Source organism: Pongo abelii, chromosome 16, assembly GCF_028885655.2.
Source record: "Pongo abelii isolate AG06213 chromosome 16, NHGRI_mPonAbe1-v2.0_pri, whole genome shotgun sequence".
Taxonomy (NCBI): domain Eukaryota; kingdom Metazoa; phylum Chordata; class Mammalia; order Primates; family Hominidae; genus Pongo; species Pongo abelii.
In genome coordinates this window covers 16715282-16742463 of record NC_072001.2, presented here as the reverse complement: position 1 = coordinate 16742463, position 27182 = coordinate 16715282, and the positions used below count along the sequence as shown (strand labels likewise).

Here is a 27182-nt window from a genome sequence, read left to right as displayed (position 1 = left end):
GCCCCTTCCTCCAGGCCTAAATGACTACCTCCCTTGCCTAGAGGCCCATGCCTCCCTCCCCAGCCTCAAATCTCACACCCTTCTTCCCACCATTTAAACTGTAGGCCACAGACTGGTGGAAAAGCAGAGGGAGCCAACCACCATCTGCTAAGTTGTGGTGAGGTCGTTCTGTATGATCTCCAGGGTTTCCACGCACCTTCGTCTGCTCCCCCCAGAGCTCGGCCTTCCGCCCCAGCTCCCCCAGCCTCTCCTCCAGCTCCTGCAGCCTCACCTCCAGTTCCTGCATCTTCTCCTCCTGGTGCCGCAGCCTCACTTCCTGCTCCCACATCTTCTCCTCCTGCCTCCGCATCTTCTCCTCCTGTTCCTGCATCATCTCCTCCTGCTCACGTATCTTCTCCTCCTGCTCTCGCATCATATCTTTCTGCTTCCGCACCTTCTCCTCCTGCCTCCACATCTTCTCCTCCTGCTCCCGTATCTTTTCCTCCTGCTCGTGCATCTTCTCCTTCTGCCTCCACATCTTCTCCTGCTCCCGTATCTTCTCCTCCTGCCTCCATATCTTCTCCTCCTGCTCCTGCCTCTTCTCCTCCTCCCGTATCTTCTCCTGCTCGTGCATCTTCTCCTCCTGCCTCCACATCTTCTCCTCCTGCTCGTGCATCTTCTCTTCCTGCTCCCGTATCTTCTCCTCCTGCCTCCCCATCTTCTCCTCCTGCTCCCGTATCTTCTCCTCCTGCCTCCACATCTTCTTCTCCTGCTCCCATATCTTCTCCTCCTGCCTCCACATCTTCTCCTCCTGCTCCCGTATCTTCTCCTCCTGCTGGTGCATCTTCTCCTTCTGCCTCCACATCTCCTCCTGCTCCCGTATCTTCTCCTCCTGCCTCCACATCTTCTCCTCCTGCTCCTGCCTCTTCTCCTCCTCCCATATCTTCTCCTGCTCATGCATCTTCTCCTCCTGCCTCCACATCTTCTCCTCCTGCTCCTGTATCTTCTCCTCCTGCTTGTGTATCTTCTCCTCCTGCCTCCACATCTTCTCCTCCTGCTCCTGCCTCTTCTCCTGCTCGCATATCTTCTCCTGCTCCTGCCTCTTCTCCTCCTCCTCCCATATCTTTTCCTGCTCATGTATCTTCTCCTCCAGCTCCCGTATCTTCTTCTCCTTCTCTCGCATCATCTCCTCCTGCCTCCGCATCTTCTCCTCCTGCTCCCGTATCTTCTCCTCCTGCTCTTGTATCTTCTCCTCCCGCTCCCGTATCTTCTCCTCCCGCTCCCGTATCTTCTCCTCCTGGCTCCACATCTTCTCCTCCTGTTGCTGGTTCAGGCGGTTCCACAACTCGTTCTCTTCCACCTGGGCTTGGAGCTTTGCTGACACACTCTGCAGCTCCTTACCCAGGTGGTCAGCCTCCGCCTGCAGCTGCTGCTGGAATAGTGAAAGTGTTGGTTTGAACCTCAGAAGGAAACAGACTCATGAGCTAGCCATATAAATGTAATCTATAGGCCAGGCACGGGGGCTCACGCCTGTAATCCCAGCACTTTGGGAGGCTGAGGTGGGTGGATCACGAGGTCAGGAGATGGAGACCATCCCGGTTAACACGGTGAAACCCCGTCTCTACTAAAAATACAAAAAATTAGCCGGGTGTGGTGGCAGGCACCTGTAGTCCCAGCTACTTGGGAGGCTGAGGCAGGAGCATGGCGTGAACCCGGGGGACGGAGCTTGCAGTGAGCCAAGATTGTGCCACTGCACTCTGGCCTGGGCAAAAGAGTGAGACTCCAACTCAAAATAAATAAATAAATAAATGTAATCTATAAAATAATGGTTTTCATCCAGTATCCTTTAAAAAAATATTTTAGGCACTAACTCTGAGATTCTGATTCCCCAGGCAGGGCCCCAATTTGTACATTTTTAGCACACTCTAGAGGATTCTATGGTGGGACCAGAACAGGAACCCAAATTTTCCAGCTCTTGGCGGGAGCCTCCCCATACCCTGCATGATCCCTAGACCATGGTCCCAGCTGGGTGGGGCTCCCACAACCCCCGGGGCTGCAGCCGCTCACCTGTGGCAGCAGGAGCTTGGCCCTCTCCAGCTTCCTTTTTAGCTCCTTTACGTTGAGCTGGATCTCAGACTTTTCAGATTCTACAAGTCGAAGTTTTTCTTGTAGTTCGGCATTTTTCTCCTTCAGCTCCTCATCGGTTATGCTATGGCCAGAGGCAGTAGAGAAAGGAATGAACGAAGAACAGAAAGGACCTCTTTGGTGATCAACCCTCTACTTTCAGCCCACAACCACAGAACCATGGCACTGGAAGGGACCCCAGGAATTAAAGGTCACAGGTGGCAGGCCAGAGAGAAGACATGAGTTGCCTGAGGCTACCCCATGAGTCAGTGGCACAGCCGGAACTAGAGCTTCCCTGTGCACACATGAAAACCTGTAGGAGCCTCTCCCCATGCTCACCTGTACCCCCCACCTCCCAGCACACCACCCACGCTAAGGGCCCCCAGACCTCCCATTCCACCTTCCCCCATCCTACGTGTTCCTGTACAGTTCCAGACTCAGGGTGTCCCTCTCCTTTGTTAACTCCTCGATGTACTGCAAATAGAGAAAGGTTAAGTCAAGACAGAGCAGGCAGAGGAGTAGCTGGATGACCAGGAACAACAGCTACTGTGACTACTCCACAGTAACACTCCCTCACTCTCAATCACACCTGACATGTTCTCAAGGCATTTCCAAGCCCATGGTCTCATTTGTTTTTCATTTGTTTGTTTGTTTGTTTTGGCAGAGTTTCATTCTTGCTACCCTGACTGGAGTGCAATGGCATAATCTCGGCTCACCACAACCTCCCCCTCCTGGGTCCAAGTGATTCTCCTGCCTCAGCTTCCCGAGTAGCTGGGATTACAGGCGTGTGCCACCACACCCGGCTAATTTTGTATTTTTAGTAGAGATGGAGTTTCTTCATGTTGGTCAGTCTAGTCTTGAACTCCTGACCTCAGGTGACCCACCCACCTCGGCCTCCCAAAGTGCTGGCATTACAGGCATGAGCGAGAGCACCCGGCCCTCATTTGTTTTTCAAAGAACTCAGTGAAGGTGGAAGGGACAGGGAAAGAGACTGAATTTAGGGCTGGCTAACAGGGGCCCAGAGAGATCAGATAATATTGCTATTGTTATTATTCTTATTACTACCACTGTTGGAACCTTTATTGAGTGCTTCACCAGGCACTATGCTAATAATCCTATTTAATCCTCATAACCTCCATAGGAGATGGTTACCATTATTATCTCTATTGTGTAGATGAAAAACATGTGGTATTAAAGGTTAAGTGCTGCCTAAGATCACCTACAGCTGGGATTTCAACACCCAGGTATATCTGATTCTCTAAGCCCATTCTTTCGCTGGAGGTAGGGGCACAGTTAAGAAGGAGGAAATTAATCCTTTGTCGAATTTTTGAAAGGGTGATACGTTCGCATAGTCCAAAACTCAGAAAGTCCAGAAGGGAAATATCTCCCCCCCACACTGTGCCTCTATCCTGAGTTTTTTTTATGAATCCTTACAAACATGTTTTATGTATATTACCATAATATGTACACACACACACATATATACCTGCTCCCTCTCTCCACACAAATAATAACATACTCAAGATACTCTTCTGTACCTTTATGGTAAAAGTACCCTAACCGCCACTTAGGACTTGGCCAAGGCCACAGCCAAGGATGGGCAGGGCGGGCACTTGGCCTCTGAGTTCTATGTCCAGTGCTCACTCCCCACAATGCTCCCCAGCTCATCTGCAGCAGCCCACTCAGCCCCAGTCTGCCTCTAACAACCACACACAAAAGCAGCAAGAAATGGCAATGCTGCCTTCTGGGCAGGACACCTCCATCCTACAGAAGGGAACTTTAGGCTCACTCCTCCATCTGCGAAGCTGGGCTCCCAGGGTATGGGGCAGTGGTTGGACTCACCTTATCCGCCTTCTCCTTCTGTGTAGTGACGGCAGAGAGAGCCTGCTCTAACTCTCCTGCAAACTTCCATGAATCATGCAGGCGGCCGATCAGATCCCTGGCCTCTCCTGGAATGAGAGACATTCAGATGTGGCCCAAAGGACTCCCCCTAAAGGCCTGTCAAAGTGCCAGGTTCAAGGATGATGGGGTGCCAGATTCCCACCTTCCAACTGTTTGACAGCTTGCTGGCTGTAATAGAGTGCCGTCTGAAGCTCGGTTTTCTGACATGTAAGGATTCGTATGGTATGAACCTGGGCCTTTGGGAGAAAAGACAAGCAAATGCTGAAAGAGAAGCAAAGAAACATTCCCCAGAGGACAGGAGGGAACTTCACACCCTCCACTCACCTCTAGCTCCCTCCTTAGAGCTTCCTGATGTTGGTGGTTTGCCTTCTTTTCCTATAGAAAGAGGAAGACAGAGCTCTTGCTAGGAGGAGGCAGAGATGGCACAGCAAGAGACATGCCCCCAGAATGGCACCACTGCCCCAGGACAGGCCCACCCATGGGACCAGTTCATCAGGGACCCTGTGGGGATGGGGTGGAATAAGGGGGGTGAGCCTTCTTCCCCAGGCTAGGAGTGGGGGAGATGAGACTGGGGCCTCTACATCTGAGTGCCCCCAAACCCAGCGGTCATGTCATGAGCAAACAAAGAAATCGCGTTACTTCTTCCAGCTGAGCTCGGTTCTGTTGTTTCTGTGGGGAGAGTCAAAGGAAGGTGACTGAGGGTGGCCTCCTTGACTCTATTCCCCAGGCCAGGAAGCAGTAGGCAGGGGTCAGGAATGGATTTAAAAGGCACAGTTCTCAGACCCAATGGGAACACAAACTGGTAAACTCTCCTCAACTCCCAAAGAAGAAGGATTTGGGTCTTTGTTGGTTTTTGCCCACAGCCACGGAACTCAAAGTCTGAAACTAGATTCTCTTGAAAAGACAGTAACAGAAACCTTCAGAGATGGAGTGTGAGAAAAGCCCACCCTTCTGCCAGCTTGTGATTTAGAAAGGTGGATTCATTCAGCAAACATTGAGCACATACGAGCCAGGGACAGTTCCTCACAGTGGGGATAGAGGTTAGAAAAGGCAGACAGGAGTCCTTGGCCCTGAGATTTCCATTCTAGTGGGCCTTTAACTGTCAGGCTCTCAGAGCTAACAGAAACCTCTGATACTCTCTAACTCTACCTCAGGAAATGCAAGCCCAAGAAGGAGAGTTTACAGCAGGCCCTGGACTAGGGATTAACATAAAAACACAATGACAAATCTCATTTAAACTTCACAAATACAAGTAAAACAATACCACTCCTGTTTTACAGATGTGAAAAGAGAGGCCCAAAGAGCTCAAGCAATTTGCCCTAAATCATATCCCTAGCAGATGGAGAGGTAGGATTCAAATCCAGAATTCTTAACCAGTACCTGGCAGTTCTTCCACAATCTTAACAATTACCCTCCACCACCCCTTGGGCCCGCTGTCCCCAGGAGCCTGGCCAGCCAAGACTCACATTCTCAGGTGAGTGGCAACCATCAGAAGTGGTTGTCTCAGAGTTAGTGCCATTATTTATTTTCTTCTTTTTGGTGTCGCTTGCTCCTGCACCAACACTAGGGTTGGTCTGGGCATGATGGTCTCTCAACTGTGGAAAGGAAGAGCAGTGATACTCATGAGAACTACAAGCTCCTACAGTCACATCCTGCTTTACAGTTTATACTAAATACTCTTATAGACCATCTGATTTAATGCCACCAACTGTAGGAAATGTTGTCACAATCACTTAGTGACTGAGAGAGATTGATACCATGGCTGAAAAAAAAGGCAGTAATGGAACTTAAACTCAGTTTTCTGACTCTGAGCTCTGGGATTTTGCCACAAATCAGCAGCTGCCAGGGACCAAAACCAGAGGCAGAGGTAGAAAAGCAAATATTAAGTAGGCAGGAACTGTACACCCTCACACGTCTGTTAGTGTTAAGAAGTACACCAGTACCTCTCAAACCTTTACATCAACGTATCCTCATGGCAGAAGGCAGCCTTTCTGTTAAATCCGGGAATTTAGCAGAAAGAGGACAACCCAAGCCTCATTTCAGAGAGAAGTTTTGTATACTCTTATAAATCTATGTGACTTTCATCCCTAAGTACATTAATGTTTCATCTCTCAATAGAATCAAGGGAAACTGATGCTTCAGAAAGATGCCCCATATTTATCCTGTGGCACTCAAAGTACCCCAGGTTGAGATGAGATGAGGAAGACTCAAGCTGTCAAGTCCAGTTTCCCAAGATCTGTTCCACAGAAGATAAGCAGATCTCACTCCAGAAACCAGTGACTGAGGGGCACTCTGGTCCCAGAACAATGGAGAATTCAAATCTGAGGTGCAGAACTCAGAAAAAATGTTAAAGTCTCTCTGGAGAGTAGAAGCCTGGGAGAAAATCCAACCCAACCCGTTCTCCCATTGCCACCCAGAGACACTGTCAACATGTGGAGCTCATGGGGGAGGTGTAGGCTTTTCACACTGTCAACGTCTGTGGTAAGGAAGTCAGGCAGCCTGAAACCTCTCTCTTCTAGGTCCCATGGTCCCCATTCCCCTTCCAGCTGGAAACCTGTGCTGCAACCAGAGGAAACAGAAGTGGGCAAGAACACTTAGGGGACTGGGTCCTAAGACCAAAGGCCGGTCTCGTGGTAGTAATGACAGTTTGTAGAGGGACTGTGACATCACTACATTCCACTCCTCGGTGCAGTGGCGGGGGTGGGGGGGACACATGAGTGCAATGCCCAAGTTGCCGCTTTGAGACTGGGGAGGGGGGTCACAAAATTGGGACCCAGATCCTTGGAGATGTGACCCCAAAGAGCCCCGGGAGGTCAGGCTTGGGGCGGCAGGAGGTGAGGGCCAAGTAAGGAACAAGGAGCCCCAGGAGTCACGTCCCCAAAGTCACCCTGTGGCAACTGGTGAGGGCAGGTTCTGGGGCACCCAGGTCCTTGGAGATGTGAGCCCAAAGAGCCCAGGGAGGTCGGGTTTGGGGTAGCAGGAGGTAAGGGCAGAGTATGGAGTTGGAAGCCCCGGGAGTCACCTGCTCAAAGTCACCCTGGGGTGCCAGGCAGGGCAGGGGCAGGACTCATGTGGGGGTTGGGCTGACTGACAAGATTTTGGTGTGGGGATCCCAGAGGTACTGGGGGGGGCCCAGCCCGGTGTGCCTCGGGAGTGGCACAGACTGGCAGCAGTTCGGCTGTCAGAGGGAGCCTCAACTTGGGTTGGGGTGCTGGTGCGTTTACCTTTTCCTTGGCCTCGGCCAATTTGTTCTGTCGGGTTTCTTTGTACATTGTGGGTTGGGTAGGGAGGTGCGGGTGGGTAGGGGGGTGGGGATGGGTAGGGAGGTCGGGGTGGGTAGGGAGGTGGGGGTGTGTAGGGAGGTGGGGGTAGGTAGGGAGGTGGGGGTGTGTAGGGAGGTGGGGGTGTGTAGGGAGGTGGGGGTGGGTGGGGGGGCTGGGATGGGTAGGGAGGTCGGGGTGGGTAGGGAGGTGGGGGTGTGTAGGGAGGTGGGGGTGGGTAGGGAGGTGGGGGTGGGTAGGGAGGTGGGGGTGGGTAGGGAGGTGGGGATGGGTAGGGAGGTGGGGGTGTGTAGGGAGGTGGGGGTGGGTAGGGAGGTGGGGATGGGTAGGGAGGTGGGGGTGTGTAGGGAGGTGGGGATGGGTAGGGAGGTGGGGATGGGTAGGGAGGTGGGGGTGGGTAGGGAGGTGGGGATGGGTAGGGAGGTGGGGATGGGTAGGGAGGTGGGGATTGTCAGGGAGGTGGAGATGGTCAGGGAGGTGGGGTTGGGGCCACATCAGCACGATCCAGGTGAGGACAACTATACACCTCCAGTCACCTCTACGTCGCTGTGTGACTGAGCCAGAGGAGGCGTAACCAGGGCTGCACTAGAATGCAGAATAGGGGCGTGGCCTTAATGCTTGAAGCCCATTGGCCAATGAGAAAGATGAAAGGAAAAGGAGGTGTGGCCAGACAGCAGCGTGTCATGAAGGACCTGTGTGGTCACAAGGAAAGCTGCCCTTGCAACTGCTGTCCCCGCCCACTCCAGGAGAGGGGCGGGGCTGGCTTTCACTTGAAAAACTTTAAAACTTTATTACCTCAATTGAGGTACAAATCCTATTAAAATGGAAATTTTATAGTGTGCTTGATGATTGATAAAGCAGACTTTAGTATCCAACATTCCAATAAGATAAAGTAATCACAATGTTTTCTCTTTTTTAGAAAAACTTTCTCTTATTCTCCTACATTAGTGTTAAGTTTAAAAAAAAAAAAAAACAAGAAACATGTCTAATATCTTTAAAAACACAAAGCTTTTGAGCCCGGCGTGATGGCTCATGCCTGTAATCCCAGCACTTTGGGAGGCTGGGGTGGGTGGATCACCCGAATTCAGGAGTTCAAGACCAGACTGGCCAACATGATGAAACCCTGTCTCTACTAAAAATACAAAAGTAGCTGGGCATGGTGGCAGGTGCCTGTAATCCCAGCTACTTGGGAGGCTGAGGCAGGAGAATCCCTTGAACCTGTGAGGCAGAGGTTGCAGTGAGACAAAATCATGCCACTGCACTTCAGCCTGGGTTACAGAATGAGACTCTGTCTCTAAATATATACGTACACACACACACACACACACACACACACACACACACACACACACAAAGCTTTCTGTTTAATAAGCACTCAAAGTTCTTTACAGGGTTAAAGCAAATACAGGACCCTTCTAATGTAAGGCTAAATGGTAAGTGATGGGGGAGAGAAAAAGGACATAAATAACTCCCACTCTCATGAGGTTAATCACTAAATCCTATTTTTCTAGAATCACCTGGCCTCTAAGCCCTGAAAATGAAACTGAATTTCTCACTAGATACTTGGCTATGACTTGCAATCATGAAAACCAAGAATTGTGTTTTGTCACTGTGTATTACTTGTTACCTGGGATCAAGGGTTGACTTTTTCATGATTTGCTCCATTACCTGTGTGCTTCTTATCTCAGACCAAACTAAGCTTTTTTATAGACTTCTACAATTTACAGTTAGTATGTAAGAGTGGCTCTCAAACATATAGTCTCTGGACCAGGAGCACCTGGGAACTTCTTATAAATGTAAATTCTCAGGCCCCACCCTAGACCTGATGAATCAGAAACTCTGGAGTAGGGCCCAGCAATCCGTGCTGCAATAAGCTGTCCAGGTGTTCAGGAACCTCTGCCATACAGCAGGTAGAAAAATGTGTTTCCTTCTATAGGTCCAAAGCCAGGGATACTATATGTTCTGTCTCGATATGAAACAATGACATGCAATTAAAAGACATAAATCTCCTTCCTACTTCCACCCTCCAGCCAGTGTGTTTTATTTTTATGAGTTCAATAAGAAAACGTGTGGCAATCAGAGATTTCATCTAAAAAATATATTTACAGGTATCAGTTCTCATCCAGCCTGATCTCATCCAATATCATTTCTATTCTCTTACATCTAAAGTTTTAGAAAAGGATCTTCACAATATAAGACTCCGGCGCACTAGGAATTCTATGATAAAAGGCAATGTAGATCTGAATGTCCAAACTTACTAGAGAAGAAAAGTGGAGTCACTGGCTATATTTTCAAATTGCATTCAACAGGAAATTAAAGTTTTGAATTTTTTTCACCTTCATCCTTCCAAGTTAATAGAATTAAACCAGAATACTCCATTCTTCCACAGCCTGTAGCCAGGCATACTTTTACTGTGTTACTTCTTGCTTGTCAATGGATATAAAGCAAAGTCCTGGTAGGCACATTTTGTATACTTGCAAAGGTGCAAAACTAAACAGTTCCCTCTATTCAACATTAAAACAAAAGTCCTGTAAACCTCAGATGGTGAGTGTAATACTTCAGCACTAGCACGAAAGACTCAAATATAAAAAGATAGCAAGAATCTCGCTAGCAAACACAAGTAAGCTCTTGGCCGGGAGCAGTAGTTCACGCCTCTACTCCCAGCATATTGGCAAGCCAAGGTGGGGTAAGTCAGGAGTTCCAGACCAGCCTGGGCAGCATAGTGAATTCATATCTCTACAAAGGAAATTTAAAAATTAGCTGGGCTTGGTGGCACACACCTGTAGTCCTAGAGCTACTTGGGAGGCTGAGGTGGGAAAATCACTTGAGCCCAGAAGTTTGAGGCTGCAGTAGCTATGATCATGCTACTGCACTCCAGTTAGGGTGACAGAGCAAGATCTAGTTATTACATTCTGTCCTGCTCCTGTTTCCACTAAAATCACTAAGTTAAAATGTGTTCATTCAGCAGGATAAAAATTAACTGAAATTTGACTTTGGTGCTTTGCTAGCAAAAAATAAATAAATAAAGTGAAATGACAAATTACTTACTGGGAGAAGGTCTTTGTAACCTCAATGACAGATTAAAGGTTTGTATCCTTAGCCTATAAAGAAATCTTTAAAATTACTCAGAAAAAAAAATGAATGATTTCCAGCAGAAAATGGACAATGGAGAAACCGGCACCTCCCACAAGAATAAAGATGGCCAATAAGCAAATGAAAAAGATTCAAAAGCGCTAGAAATCAAAGAAAGGTAATGAAAACAATGAGATTTTCTGCTTAAAGACCAGTGAAGATGACAAATGGAAGGGGGAACCTGGAGCTCTGTCCCTGTTGGTGGGAGTATAAACCCAACCAATTTTCCTATAGGATGATTTCAACATTTCTTTTAAAAATCCTAAAACTGTTTTATACTATTTTCCTCTAGAAATTCTACTTCTATGAATTCAGTGTAAAAATCCTCACTCGAGTCCATTAAAATATATATAGAAGGAAATTCACCTCTGGGGTGGCAATCATTCACTTACCATACACCCAGCGATTAAAAGTGATGATGCCAGGATATATTTCTCCCATAGAAACATGCTTAAAATATAGTAAGTGACAAAAGACCATGTACTATGATTCTACTTTTTAAAATGTTTGTAGCATAAAAAGTGTGAAAAGCAACAAACCGGAATGTTTTGAGTGGCAAAATTAAAGATTTTTCTTTATATTTTGTCATCCAAATTATTACAAAAACAATGTGATTTCCTTTATAATCATGGAGAAGTGTTATTTTCGTTTATTTATATTTACATTTCTTTTCTTTTTCTTCTTTTTTCTCCTGTATGTATCCCATGTAGGCTACAGAGCTTAAATCCCTGCCTCTTGAGAGAAATCAGCCCATTTTCGGGACATGCAGTACACAAAGCTGCCCCATCTTCCCTTTATTTTTATTTTTATCTTATTTATTTATTTTGAGATGGAGTCTCACTCTGTTGCCCAGGTTGGAGTGCAGTGGCGCATCTCAGCTCACTGCAACCTCCATATCCCGAGTTCAAGCAATTCCCCTGCCTCAGCCTCCTGAGTACCTGGGACTATAGGCATGCACCACCATGCCCAGCTAATTTTTCTATTTTTAGTAGAGAGGGAGTTTTCCCATCTTGGACAGGCTGGTCTTGAACTCCTGACCTCAAGTGATCCATCTGCCTTGGCATCTCAAAGTGCTGGGATTACAGGCATGAGCCACTGTGTCTGGCCTGTCATATTATTTCTAAACTTTTGAGTGACATTTCAATTAAGTTAAATTTAATTCTTACTGACCTGATCTGTTATCCTCTGTTTAATGATATCTTCCAGTTGAAAGGTGTTTCCTCTGTAATCACACGTGCAAAAGGAAATACAACATGTATTCATTAGGTGGATATCCACTAAACCACGGGTTCACGCATTGTATTCCTTAGATCCTCAGCATCAGCAACATGTGGGAACTTGTTAGACATGCAAATTCCTGGGCCAGCCTCACACCTCCTGAATCAGAGAGTGGGGAAGGACAGCTATCTGTGCTTTAATAAGCCTTGAGATGCTCCCTGAAGTTTGAAAACTACAGAACTAGAATACATATGGTAGTAAGTGCTCATACTTTATCCAAGGTACTAGGGACTCTTCCCCTCTTTTCCATTCTCTTTTCTGTAGAAATAAAATGAGAGCTCCTTTGGATTTAATGGGTATAAGAAAGAAGGCAATGAGATGACCAGGGTTTCAAGTTAGAGTTCAAAATTTAATCGGTGGACAGTGACAGGATGCAAGCCTTCTAAACAGATTACTGCCAGAAAGCTGATTATAATCCATACATTAGATATCATTAGTGTATTGATGTTAAAATTTTTGGGTGGATTAATGGCATTGTGATTATATAGGAGAATGTCCTGGTTCTTAGATGATATCTGCAAAAGTACTTAACAGTGAAATGCTCTGATACTGCCAACTTACTTTGAAATCATTCAGGGGGAAGAAGGGCACATATACAATCTTCCATACGTGGAAGAGAGAAAACAAATATGACAAAACGTTAACTAGTGAATCCAGTTGAATAGCATACATATGTTCACTGCATGATTTTATCAACTTTTCTGTGTTTGCAAGTTTTTAAAATAAAAAGTTGAGGGAAAGAAACGTCACCCCAAATCTTTCTATGAAATGGGACCATAGAAAAAGCAGAGAAGTGAACACTCTGCAGAAGAGCGCACCACACCCATCCGGACAGCATGGTCAAAGCGCAGCTCTCCTCCAGGAGGCTCTTCTCTGGTCTCTTCTGTGTTGTCACTTCCCCCACACGCAGCCAAGGCTTTTTTCTACAACTCTTTTTCTAAAGATGTAATTTTTGTCATTCATCTAAGAAAGAGAAAAAAGAATTAGTATTCATTTAGAAAACAAAATTACACTTACATTTGTGAAAAAGCAAAAAATACTTTGAAAAATGGGGAAGCAAGAAATGTACTGTTCTACAATTCTGTTCTGTTCTTACCATCTTTTTATTCTGCCAATAACTTCCTATTCCTGCTGCCTATGGTGGGGTGAGCTGCAAATGATTTCTTTTCCTCATTGGTTTAAAATGTCATGTTTATAATATACTACACTCCCCCAGAAGCATTTGGGTTTATTTCTGGGTTCTCTTCTATTCAAGTGATTTATCTGTTCAGAAACCACTATCAATTCTGATTATTAGAGCATCCTAAAGTTAAGTAATTGTTGTTTTTGTTTTTGTTTTAGTTTTTGAGGTACAGTCTCTCACTCTGTCGCCCAGGCTGGAGTGCAGTGGCGTGATCTCGGCTCACTGCAAGCTCCATCTCCTGGGTTCATGCCATTCTCCTGCCTCAGCCTCCTGAGTAGCTGGGACTACAGGCACCCGCCACCACGCCTGGCTAATTTTTAGTATTTTTAGTAGAGATGGGGTTTCACCGTGTTAGCCAGGATGGTCTCGTCTCGATCTCCTGACCTTGTGATCTGCCTGCCTCAGCCTCCCAAAGGGCTGGGATTACAGGCATGAGCCATCATTCCCGCCTATGTAATTCTTTGATTAGAATTAGTATTTGATGGAGGTTGACCCTTTTAACTCTAAACTCAAATTCCTATTATCTCTAACTTCTAAAAGACAACAATTATGACTTCAGTGTATAAATACCAGCTTTTTCAGCTATCTGACAGAATGCTCTTATTTTCCTAATGTCAATTCAGTTTATCCATTCAGTTTTCTCTCCAAACACTAGTGTTTTCATTTTAGTATCCCTAATCTTTTTTTTTTTTTTTTTTTTTTTTGAGACAGAGTCTCACTCTGTTGCCCAGGTTGGAGTACAGCTGCACAATCTCAGCTCATTGCAACATCTGCCTCCCAGGCTCAAGCAGTCTCTCACCTCAGACTCCCAAGTAGCTGGGACCACAGGCACATGTAACACACCCAGATAATTTTGTATTTTTTTTACAGAGATGAGGTCTCACTATGTTGCCCAGGCTGGTCTCAAACTCCTGAGCTCAAGTGCTGGGAGCTCCTGAGCTCCCAAAGTGCTGGGATTACAGGTGAGAACCACTGCTCCCAGCAGTTTTCCTAATCTCTTATCTTTATCTTTTGTAGCTGCACTGGCTTATTTGGTTATTAACTGTTAATGTTAATTAACAGCGGTAACAGTAATACTGGACATTTTGTCTTATTCCTGATCTTAAAGGGATGTTTTTAGAATTTCACCCATCATGCATGATGGCAGCTTTTGGATAGATGTATTTATAATCCACTAGGAGTAAAAAAAAATTAGAAATAAATATTGAATTTTATCAAAGGTCTTTCTAACATATATGGATGGAACCGTGTATTCTCTCCTTAACATCTTGCCAGCAGGAATCATACCAGATCTTCTAATAGTGATTCAAGAGAATAAGGCTCATGTGGTTGTGTGGCATAATTTTCCCACTGTGCTACGTTTGCATCACTAGTCATGAATGAGAGAGTGTGTGGGTTTTAATGCTCTGTTTGTCAGGTACCTTTGTCAGGTTTGGGTTTTCATGCTCTAACAGTTTCAAAAGAAAAAAGTTTGAAAGTTCTACTTTATTCTTTATATGTGGAAATTGCAATAAATTACTTGTGATTTACTGAAAACTTTGCTTGAAGCTCTGATATAATTTCATAGCGAAACCAAACCTTTCTTTCTTTTTTGTGGGGGAGGGTGGGAGGAGCAGGATGGGAGGACACTATCTCATTGATACTTTATGTTTCTTTTTCTCCTTTAGAATTTATCTTCCAGGGACAATCTGACAATGATGAATTTAACTTAGATTCACAGATTTTAAAAATAATTCTTTTGATATTCTTGGTATCATTTATTTGCTTATTCTCCAGCTCTGTTGCCCAGGCTGGAGTGCCATAGTCCAGTCATAGCTCAGTGTGGCCTTGAACTCCTGGACTCAAGTGATCATCCCCTATCAGCCTCTCGAGTGGCAGAGACTATAGGCTCACGCTACCACACTCAGCTAATTTTTTACACTTTTAGTGGAGATGGGGTTTCACCATGTTGTCCAGGCTGGTCTCGAACTCCTGGGCTCAAGCAATCCTCCCTCCTCAGCCTCCCAAAGTGCTGGAATTACAAGTGTGAGCTACTGTGCCTGGCGCGATTCTCATTTTTATTATAATAAAATTTTAAGATTGGATAAATAATATAGCCCAATTATTGGAGCCGGACTACATCTACTAAAATTAAATGAAATTTCACTTGTCTGAAATCATGACATACTTTGGAAGATATCTTTTTCATGGTATTAATTAAAATTATGACTATTTGGAACTCATCAAAATCTGTGGAGCACCTTAAAGACGTAGGCGGCATCCTCCGGAGCAGTCAAAACAGTTACAAGAAGAGGTTCTCAGGACAGCTTTGTCAGGAGAGATATGCTATGCATATAAAGACATAAGGGAGACAGAAAAGAAACAATCATTTTACACACAGGCCCCAAGTTGAAAGCTATAGGCTGGGTAATGCGGGCACTGATTTTTGCAAATCACATGCTTTCCATATGGCAACTCTATATACTGTGCTTTTGCATTAGAGAGTAGCAGCAAGACTTTCAGTTTTCTGTTTCTTTGTTTGTTTGAAGACAGGATCTTGCTCCACCACCCAGGCTGGAGAGAGTGATGTGATCATAGCTCACTGCAGCACTGAACTCCTGGGCTGAAGTGATCCTCCTGCCTCAGCTACCTGAGTAGCTGGACTACAGGCATACACCACCGTGTCCCACTAATTTTTGTATTTTTTGTAGAGACAAGTTCTCACTATGTTGCCCAGGCTGGTCTTGAACTCCTGAGCTCAAGCGATCCTCCTGCTTCAGACTACCAAAATGCTAGGATTACAGGTGTAAGCCACCACACCTGGCCAACATATTTGTTTTCAAAGGATGGTTACTAGTTACCACAAGAAAAATAGGGAAGGCTGGGGCACAGTGGCTCACACCTGTATCCTCAGCACTTTGGGAGGCCAAGGCAGGAGGATCACCTGAGGTCAGGAGTTCAAGACCAGCCTGGCCAACACGGTGAAACCCCTTGTCTTCTAAAAATATAAAAATTAGCCAGGCTTGGTGGCATGCACCTCTAATCTCAGCTACTCAAGAGGCTGAAGGAGAATCACTTGAAATCAGGAGGCGGAGGCTGCAGTGAGCCAAGATCGTGCCATTGCACTCCAGCCTGGGTGATAGAGCAAGACTCCATCTCAAAAAAAAAAAAAAAAAAGAAAAATAGAGAAGATTTGTTAGTAGTCTGTGAGTTCCACAATCATGTCAAGCATATTAAAAATTCCTCAAATTCCTAACTACCTTTTCCTGTCTTTTTTGAAAAGAGGATTTATCTTCATCAGAATTTTTCTTTACATTTAAAACACCTGCATCTTCAGTTGCCTCATCATCTGGTGAAGCAAAGGTCACTCTTTTCCAGCTTTCTTTACCTTGTTTACTGTCTTCACTTTCTTCCAGGTCATCATCTCCATCCCTGCACTACCAAAACTCTTACAAAAAAAAAATACTGCTTTCCATTAGAAAAACAAAAGGAAACATATTTTCCCTTAATAAAGTTCTTTTTTTATATGCCTAATGCCACCAAATGCTCAGAACTTCCAAAATCATTCAGGTATGGAGGAAGAGAAGGTATCATTTAAGTGACATGCTATGTAAGAAACAGAACAAAAAGTGTCCAATATATAGAAAATAAATTATTCATCAATCTATAATACAAACCTCCTATCTCACAAAAATAACAGGATATTTTGGGCACAAAACCAAATCAAAGTTCCTGGTAAGAAAGGTTTGATTGCTACTGCCAGTAATATTTTTCTTCATTAAATGATCTCTAATGTCCCTTTAAATCCAGACTTTCCTCTGGCTATCTTGAGAATATCTGATAGGAGAGAATCTAACTTCTTAAAACAAACATATGTGAAAACCACAAGTACCAATACATGATTGGGCAATTCCAGCTAACAATGTAAAGGATGGTTCTAAATACATTTCAGAAATGCTTAGTTCTTCTGCTGCTTCTTCAGCAATTTCATCATCTTGTTTGAACCAGATCATCATCGTGATCACTTGCTATGTCTTCATCACTTTCAACTGGATCAAAAAAATCTTTGTACTTCATATTTCTGGAACTTTTATCTGACAAAAATAAAAAGTTTTTAAAACTATTAACTAGGAATAGAAAAATACATCATTAACACATGCATATATATTTGTGTGTATACTGTATGTCTACATTACTTTCTAACTTAATAACACTACAAACCAAAAATAGTTATTAGGTGAAATTGGCAACTAAAAACATTACCATAAAACTGTTATAAGAACAACTGGAACACAAACTGAATGGAAGTACAGATTCATTTATAACTGATAAGATAGAGCACAACATTTCTTAGCTTCAAATCTTCTAACCACAATTACATCTCTCCTAGAAAAACAGAACAAAAGCTAATTTGAGGAGGAGGAAAGTGCTCTCTCCTCTCTCAAAACTTTACCTGAAGTTTTTTACTTCCAAACAGTCCCCCTTCATCTTCATCAGAATCAGTATCTTCAGAAAAATCAGTATCTGCCACCTCATCATCATCTTTTCATTCCTCTTCTTTTTCTCTGTTTTCTAAATAGGCCTCCATTTCAGAGAGTTGGAAGAATTTCTCATCTACTATGGACTTTTCTCTTGGTTTTCCATGTCCTTTGCTTTGCACCTTGCTCTGCTGTTCCAATTTGTTGATATCAAAGTCAAGATCAGAATCCTCATCACTGAGAACTGGGCTTTTCCTCAGATCGAATTTGCTTGAGTTTTTTGTTTTGTTTGGTTTTTTCGAGACAGAGCCTTGCTCTGTCACTCAGGCTGGAGTGCAGTGGCGTGATCTCCTCTCACTGTAAGCTCTGCCTCCTGGGTTCACGCCATTCTCCTGTCTCAGCCTCCCAATTAGCTGCGACTACAGGTGCCCACCACCACGCCAGGCTAAATTTTTTTTGTATTTTTAGTAAAGATGGAGTTTCACCATGTTAGCCAGGGTGGTCTCGATCTCCTGACCTCGTGATCCACCCGACTCAGCCTCCCAAAGTGCTGGGATTACAGGTGTGAGCCACTGCACCTGGCCTCAGTTTCACCTTCTTTAACATGTAAGGGCATAAATAAATGTGAATGCCTAATCCAAATTCATTCCTCTCCAAAAAGCATCCAACTCTGGCCGGGCATTGTGGCTCATGCCTGTAATCCCAGTACTTTGGAAGGCCGAGGCGGGCAGATCATCTGAGGTAAGGAGTTTGAGACCAGCCTGACCAACATGGTGAAACCCCATCTCTACTAAAAATAAAAAATTAGCCAGGCATGGTGGTGTGTCTGTAATCCCAGCTACTCAGGAGGCTGAGGAAGGAGAATCACTTGAACCCAGCAGGCAGAGGTTGCAGTGAGCCTAGATCACACCATTGCACTGCAGCCTGGGCAACAGAGCAAAACTCCATCTCAAAAAGAAAAAGCATCCAACTCTCTGAAAGTTGGTTTTGAAGGAGGCTTCTCTCCTACTCATACCCAGACCCTGCCCCTGAGGACCCCTCATCCCTAAAAGGTGAGGCGTCCAATCATCTGGGAGGAAAAACAGCTTCAATTGCTGCCCAGCCCTACAACCCAGTTCTTTTGTTAACTCTTTGTTGTGTGATCTTTGTCACTCCATCTCTTTAAAAGCTGTGTGCTGTGGGGTTTTTTTTCTTTGTTTTTATTTTTGTTTTTGTTTATGACAGGGTCTCACTCTGCCACCCAGGCTGGAGTGCAGTTGTGTGATCTAGCTCACTGCAACCTCTGCCTCCTGGGCTCAAGCAATCTTCCCACCTCAGCCTCCTGAGTAGCTGGGACTATACGTGCATGCCACCACACCCAGCTAATTTTTGTATTTTTTATTGTAGAAATGGGGTCTCGCATGTTACCCAGGTTGGTCTCAAACTCCCGGGCTCAAGCAATCCTCCTGCCTTGGCCTCCCAAAGTACTGCGATTATAGGCGGGGATTATGGCTGGCAAAAGCTGTGATCTTTATGGATTGGGAAGAACATGAAGAAAATAGAGGCTTGCTTGGCTGGCTAGATCTTGGGAGATTTTGTTGCCATCCTAGGTCTTGGGCCTCTCTTACCTGGAGCTGCTGCAGATATTTCAGTCACAGCTCACAATCCTGATTTCAGCTCTCCCCTCCCCCATCACAAGACAACCGGGAGCTTTATCAGAAAGCCTAAGCCTGACATTGTGATCTGGACCCCGTGCCTCCCCTGGGAGCCTCCACCCTCCACTGGCCTCTGTTTGTGACATTCACCTTGATGTCTGAGTGCCAAGTTCCTCCCTTTTGGTGTCCCGCAGCAACAAATCAGATGAATACCAAAAATTACATAATTCCTAGGAGCCAACCAGGGGAAAAGTGAAGACCAACCATCCAAGGAAAAAGGGTATAGATTATCTATCACCCCTGGTTCAAGTTAATTAAAGAAATGCAGGCTGATCATGGACTCAAAAACAGCCTGATCCAGAAGTGTGGGGGAAAAAATGCCAGCTCCAGCAGCTTTGTCCTTAGACCCTGAGGTGGAAGCAAAGTTCACATCTACTGTCTCCATTCTGATGGAGGCCACCCGTGGTCGGCGGGTGCATTGGTTCACTCTGCGCATGCATGAATATAGCCTCAAGATCTTCCCAGGCTTCCCACCCATCCTTCCTGCAGAGGTCACTATATGTTTGGATAGATTCCAGGGTGTCGTGGGGCCACGTTTGCCAATGGGCGGGGTGGGGGGCACCACCATGAAAAGGCTGTGCACTTGGGGCCCTCAGGAGTACCCCTGTCTCCATGAGCCTGCTTTGGCAGGACAGGCTGATCCTGCTGTGCTAAGCCTGGTCATCTCACTTCCACTTCTATTCTGGGCCAAGCACTTCTGGTGCCTCAGGCTCCTGCCCTGTGCCAGCCTGTGGGTGGTACGATTCTGAGGTCCACGTTGGGTTAGAGCAGTAGATCTCAGCCAGGAGACACTGTCACAACTAGGGAGAAGGTGCTGCTGGTATCTAGTGGGTCGAGACCAGAGATGCTACTAAACATGCTCCAATGCATGGGACAGCCCTCAGAACAAAGGTCTATCTAGTCCCAAACGTCAAAGAGAAGCCCTGGCTTAGGGGAAGGGGTGTCCTCCAGAGAGCACGGCTTTAGGCTTTCAGCCCCTCTAAGAATGAGGGTTCTTGCTTTTTTTCTCCATCTCTCATCGGCCCAGACGTAGGGGAGGGAAGAGTTACACCAGGGTAGGATCCAAGTACTCCTGAACCTCTAAGCCAAATGTGGTTCTCCAAATAGCACAATTTCCCCTAAAAATGAAGTCTGAAATGGAATGGGTGAGAAACATGCTTCCTTCCATCTTCTAGTACGTTGGCTCTAAAACTCATCTTAAAAATATGACAAGGCATTCATTGTAGCACTGTTCATAACTGAAAAAGATTTTTTAAAACCCTAAATGTCCACTTATAAGGGCCAGATAAATTATGATGCATTCATGCAATGAAATTATATGCAGTTGTTGAAAGACTGAGGTAGCTCTAAATATAATGATATGAAACAATCTCCAAGACATATTATTAAGAATACCAAGGCCAGGCATGGTGGCTCACACCTGTAATCCCAGCACTTTGGGAGGCCCAGGTGAGAAAATGGCTTAAGCTCAGGAGTCTGAGACCAGCCTGGGCAACATAGTGAGATCACATCTCTACAAAAATAAAAAATGTAGCCAGACATGATGGTGCACACCTATGGTCTCTGCTACTTGGGAGGCTGAGGTGGGAGGATCATTTGGGTCCATGAGGTTGAGGCTGCAGTGAGCTATGATTGTGCCACTGTTCTCCAGCTTGGGTGACAGAGCAAGACCCTGTCTCAAGAAAGAAAGAGGATGTGGCCGGGCACAGTGACTCACGCCTGTAATCCCAGCACTTTGGGATTAGCCAGGTGTGGTGGTGGGTGCCTGTAATCCCAGCTACTCGGGAGGCTGATGCAAGAGAATTGCTTGAACCTGGGAGGCAAAGGTTGCAGTTAGCCGAGGTCGTGCCATTGCACTTCAGCCTGGGCAATGAGTGAAAATCTATCTCAAAACAAAACAAAAACAAAAACAAAACAACGACAACAGCAACAAAAAAAGATTCTGTGTTTTAAAAAAAGAAAAGAAAAGAAAAAGAGTATCCATAATATATTATTACAGAAAAAAATGAAGCTGAAAAAAATAAAAATAAAGAAAGTTGCAGAACAATGTGATTTGGGGGAAAATTTGCATGCAAATGCAAATAAATTTGCAAAGAAAGAAGACTAGAAGGATACACGCAAAAGCATTCATACTGGCTACATCTGAAGAGAGGAAGTAGAGGTGGGAGCGGGAGTGCACTTTTGCTTTATGCAAGTCTATAATGCTTGATTTCTCTTTCAACAAATGTGTGTATTCCTTTTGTCATAAAAAGAAATTAATCGGCCAGGCACAGTGGCTCATGCCTGTAAACTCAGCACTTTGGGAGGCCGAGGTGGGAAGATCACCTGAGCTCAGGAGTTTGAAACCCGCCTGGCCAACATGGTGAAACCCCATCTCTACCAAAAATACAAAATTAGCTGGGCATGGTGGCACGTGCCTGTAGTCCCAGCTACTCGGGAGGCTGAGGCAAGAGAATCATTTGAACCAGGGAGGTGGAGGTTGCAGTGAGCCAGGATTGTACCATTGCACTCCAGCCTGGGCAAAAAGAGCAAAACTCTCTCTCTCAAAAAAAAAAAAAAAAGGAAAGAAAGAAAGAAAACAACTAATAACAACTGCAACCTTAAAGCATGAGAAACCAGGGCAGGAACGACTAGGTCAGTTAGTCTTGGAGGACAACGATATACATTAAACACAGTGTTGGAGGGCCACTGTGGTGAGAGGTGAGAATAATGAACAAATAGTGCCTGCGGCACTAAAGGCTCTGGCTGATTTAGAAGGAAATGGGATAAACTGAGTCAAACACAAAGCAGAAAAGAGGGAACTCCCTTCCATATGCAATTGATCTCAGGACATCATTGAGTCTACAGCCTGGCTGGAAGTCACCCCCATTGGGATAGACGTCAATGTGGCCCCTGGGCATGTAAATACCAGTGCTCAAGCTGAAGGAATGCATGTAGGTGTGGGGGACATCCACAAAATCTGCATCGTCAGGGGAGAGCCTCTTGTGGATGTCTGTCCCTTCAGAAAATTAGCCAGGGGTAGTGGCGGGCACCTGTATTCCCAGCTACTCGGGAGGCTGAGGCAGGAGAATGGCGTGAACCCAGCGGGCGGAGCTTGCAGAGAGCCGAGATCTCGCCACTGCACTCCAGCCTGGGTGAAAGAGTGAGACTCCGTCTCAAAAAAAAAAAAAAAATTCCTTCAGAGATAAAAATAATTTCTTATGTTTTTACCAGATTGTTGCAGCCTAGTCAAGCTGCTGTAACAAAATACATCAGCTGGGTGACTGGGTGGCTTATAAACGACAGAAATGTATTTCTCACAGTCCTGGGAGCTGGGAAATCCAAAATCAAGGCGCAGGCATGTGCAGCATCTGGTGAGGGCCCATTTTCTCACAGATAATGCCTTCTCCCTGTGTCCTCATGAGGTGGAAGGAACAAAGGAGCTTTCCTGGGCCTGTTTTATAAGTGCACTAATTACATAAGAGGTTCTTTCACCTCCCAAAGACCTCACCTCCTAATACCATATCTATATGAGTTTTAGTACCTAATTTACACTTAATATGAAATTTGAGGGAGCACAAACATTCAGGCCATAGTATATATATCAATATCATTTTTTATATCTTCTCTATTTAATATTTATAATCAGTATTGAACATCACAATGTCTCTCATTTCCATTTTCTTCTGTCTCAAATCTTCTTTATTGTGACATTTTTGATCATTTGTATTTGATTTTTTACTTCTCTTCAAATAATCCTATTTTCTTATATAAAAAGTTGGTTGCTCCATTCTCCCCTCATTAATTTTGTTTGTAACATACTAACCTTACTCAGTGCTGTAAGTTAAACGCAGCTTTCTGAACTGGACCATCAAATAGGCTACCTCTTGTAAATAACTATAAAGCTGTTCATACAAGGTCTAAAACATAATTCAATTTGAAAAAATTAAAAATAGGTATTAAATATCTATCCAAAAAAGAAAAGTATAACCTAATATTTTTATGAATTTTGAATCTAAAATTAAATGCTGGTCAATAATGAATTTTTTTATTGTGAAACAAAATATTTAATGAAGGTGTTTTACTGTGATATATATTATTTATAATTTGATAGCCCTTACTCTAGTAAAATGCACAGTGGATTAATAGTTCAGAAACCGAGGGATGTTTTCAGTTTCTGCTATTATTCAGCTATTTCACTTTGGGAGTCACCTACATCTCCAGGTCTAGTGCTTTTCCAGTGGCTTGAGTAGGAAGACAGCCTGGATTATGTCTTGGCACCCTCAAAAGCAATGAGACAATGAAGACTGTCAATGCAAATATAATATTTATCTGTTTATGGAATCCCTTTGTTATTTGCTTTTATATTTGGATATCTCACTTATACTAGAAATCAATAAAATAATGAACTGCCACTCTGAAGATTCAGAAATCAATCTTCTTTCTGACAAGTATAAAACTACTCCATGTAATCCATTTTGTGCTTCATTTTCTTTGTTTGCTTTTCAAATAATTACAAAGCTTTCTACTAAGAAATGTTCTCTTTCACATCCCCTTGAAACGGAGATGTTGAGTAAGTCTTTGAGATACCCAGGACTCTAATGGAATGGCAGCTGTTCGATATATTGTAGGGTTGGTTGAGTAATTAAATAAAACATTAATTTTTTTTTACATTTTATTTTACCTAGTACTGTTGCAGAAGTAGGGGGTGGTTATACAAAGAGACTTATGAGCCGGCCTCCTGCCTTTTAATCACTCACATTCTAATAGAAAGAACCCACAGATATTTAAGCATGCTTGAAAAATCATGGAAGACTCTGTGTAGAAGGCAATGTGTGAGTTATCAAAAAGCCAATTAGCATATAATCCATTTAAGACAGAATGGCCATTTCAGGAAGAGGCTATAATGTAAGCATTGCACAAATGACTCAGGTGAGAATAACACCAGAAGACATATAAATAGCTTTGCATGTCAGGTGCATGGGGATAAGTAGGAGATATGATGAGAGGAGATGGAGGGAACAAATAATTAATGACATTTTATATCTTGCTAAAGTTATTGAATTTTATCCTGGGGATTTTAGGTGGAGAAGTGACCCTACCAGGAGTATGTCTGAAAAACATTCTTTTTTTTTTTTTTTTTTTTTTTTTTTTTTTTTTTAATCTTTTTATTATTATTATTATTATTATTATTATTATACTTTAGGTTTTATGGTACATGTGCGCAATGTGCAGGTAAGTTACATATGTATACATGTGCCATGCTAGTGCGCTGCACCCACCAACTCGTCATCTAGCATTAGGTATATCTCTCAATGCTATCCCTCCCCCCTCCCCCCACCCCACAACAGTCCCCGAAGTGTGATGTTCCCCTTCCTGTGTGCATGTGTTCTCATTGTTCAATTCCCACCTATGAGTGAGAATATGCGGTGTTTGGTTTTTTGTTCTTGCGATAGTTTACTGAGAATGATGATTTCCAATTTCATCCATGTCCCTACAAAGGACATGAACTCATCCTTTTTTATGGCTGCATAGTATTCCATGGTGTATATGTGCCACATTTTCTTAATCCAGTCTATCATTGTTGGACATTTGGGTTGGTTCCAAGTCTTTGCTATTGTGAATAATGCGGCAATAAACATACGTGTGCATGTGTCTTTATAGCAGCATGATTTATAGTCCTTTGGGTATATACCCAGTAATGGGATGGCTGGGTCGAATGGAATTTCTAGTTCTAGATCCCTGAGGAATCGCCACACTGACTTCCACAAGGGTTGAACTAGTTTACAATCCCACCAACAGTGTAAAAGTGTTCCTATTTCTCCACATCCTCTCCAGCACCTGTTGTTTCCTGACTTTTTAATGATTGCCATTCTAACTGGTGTGAGATGGTATCTCATTGTGGTTTTGATTTGCATTTCTCTGATGGCCAGTGATGGTGAGCATTTTTTCATGTGTTTTTTGGCTGCATAAATGTCTACAAGTATCTGATCTTTGACAAACCTGAGAAAAACAAGAAATGGGGAAAGGATTCCCTATTTAATAAATGGTGCTGGGAAAACTGGCTAGCCATATGTAGAAAGCTGAAACTGGATCCCTTCCTTACACCTTATACAAAAATCAATTCAAGATGGATTAAAGACTTAAATGTTAGACCTGAAACCATAAAAACCCTAGAAGAAAACCTAGGCATTACCATTCAGGACATAGGCATGGGCAAGGACTTCATGTCTAAAACACCAAAAGCAATGGCAACAAAAGCCAAAATTGACAAATGGGATCTAATTAAACTAAAGAGCTTCTGCACAGCAAAAGAAACTACCATCACAGTGAACAGGCAACCTACAAAATGGGAGAAAATTTTCGCAACCTACTCATCTGACAAAGGGCTAATATCCAGAATCTACAATGAACTCCAACAAATTTACAAGAAAAAAACAAACAACCCCATCAAAAAGTGGGCGAAGGACATGAACAGACACTTCTCAAAAGAAAAACATTCTTGTATCAGCAGCATGAAGGATACATCTGACAGGAATCTGAAGCAGGATGAACATTTAATAGATGAGAGAGATGCATAGAGCAGCAAAGACAGTGCACATTAGTGAGCCTTCAAAAATGTTTATTGAGTTGAAATGAATGGAAGACGTTTGTTGAAACTTTCCTTTCTCACGTCTTATTTTTAGAAAATGTCAATAATAGCTCTTCATTGGGTTGCTTCAAAGTTACTCAGCTGAACCCCAGTGAGGGTGTGAGATAGCTGGAGTCTGGGTGAACGACCCATGTCATCACAGGTGCTTCAAAAATGTCATCAAACATTCATCTACAGATGGCCCCGTTGTTCTGCATGGTCTTTACAGGTCCTGAGTCTTATGCTGCAGTCTGATGCACAAAATAGTATTCTGCTTTTTGCAATGAAATCAATATGCACCTTAATTATTCCCTTCATGTTTGGACAAAGGACATGTCAGCAGGGATTGCGCTGACTTTGGTTGTCATGCACACTCCTTGGTTGCTAACTCTGTTTAAAGATTTTGTTTATTTTTGCGTCTGTGTCATTTTCAGAAAGTTTTGCCAATAAAATAAATCATTTAGAAGTTTCCTCAATAATTCTCAAAGGTAGGATATACCAAAGAAGAAGCTGCTTTCTGATAATTAAAAGCTGACTGCAACATTTTAATTTTTAAAACATTTTCACATTTTTATAAATGTGTCATCATAACACTGTCATATAAATAAAAAGAAATATAATTTTTCCCATGTTGGAAATGAATGGTTTAAAGATTGACTTTGGAGGAGTGGGTAAAAAAGTGCTTGGTTCAAAAGGAAAAAAAATCTCACCACTAAATATCACTATTTCAATATCCATAGTACATTTATTGGTGGTAATATTTTGTTAGTTTGGCTTTGGCAATAAAAAATATTATACACATAAAATATTTTATCTTTTATATCCATATGTTTCCAAGCCTCATATTCTAAAAAGCCTAAAAACAATGACAAGCCCAGTAACACTGATGACCTTGGCAAGCAGAGTGTAGCCTCTTATGTAGCATTTTACATGAAAACAAATCAGGGACCCCAAATAAATGATTAAATCTGGATACGGTGCAAAAAATGTACAGAATTGGTCTGAAGCAACTTATTATCCTAAAAATGTAACGAAGATTTCAAAAACTTCATATCAAAAACTCCCATGGTACAACTGGAAGAGGATTCTATTGTTAGGAAGAGGCAATTTTAGTAGCAAAACAAGTGGAAGTTACTGAAAAATTGATTGACCTTAATTAGTGATAAAAAGTGATAATTTTTTTACTTAATAAAAATTCCTTAATCACATTTGGTGAATACTAGGTAACCAATGCATTCTGTAAACTGAGAAAGAAAGGGAAGAACTCTAGCATTCATCCTAATATTCTTATACAACTGCAACTAAATAATTGATGAAATATTTTTTAAATTAAGAATTCCAGCTGATAAAGAAAAAAAGATTAATAGAATTGTAGTATCAACATATTGCACCACGAATGAAATTGTAGACACAAAAAATTATTATCAATGGCTACCCAAAATTATGAGAAATGCTGCAGAAGATTAGGCTAACACTTGAACCCACTGTCAATATTAGCATTTTTAAAAAATGGAAAGGAAAGTGTACACATTATTTACATTA

General features: G+C 43.5%; 1 protein-coding gene across 2 annotated transcripts in view; it reads right to left on the bottom strand.

Moving 5' to 3' along the window:
- Window positions 1–27182, bottom strand: part of LOC100433836 (golgin subfamily A member 6-like protein 22) — an 87419-nt gene that overhangs the window by 935 nt on the left and 59302 nt on the right. Inside the window, exons 5-13 of one of the 2 annotated variants that reach the window (XM_063716384.1) lie at window positions 15120–15204; window positions 11589–12659; window positions 5472–5600; window positions 4330–4380; window positions 4148–4241; window positions 3946–4052; window positions 2519–2577; window positions 2047–2188; window positions 272–1411 (exon numbers count right to left, since the gene is read on the bottom strand). In XM_063716384.1, coding sequence (XP_063572454.1) covers window positions 272–1411; window positions 2047–2188; window positions 2519–2577; window positions 3946–4052; window positions 4148–4241; window positions 4330–4380; window positions 5472–5600; window positions 11589–11681 — 1815 coding nt within the window. In that variant the 5' untranslated portion in view covers window positions 11682–12659; window positions 15120–15204. Of the gene's footprint in view, window positions 1–271; window positions 1412–2046; window positions 2189–2518; window positions 2578–3945; window positions 4053–4147; window positions 4242–4329; window positions 4381–5471; window positions 5601–11588; window positions 12660–15119; window positions 15205–27182 lie in introns of those variants that run through there. The other variant, XR_010137319.1, reaches the window with a different exon arrangement.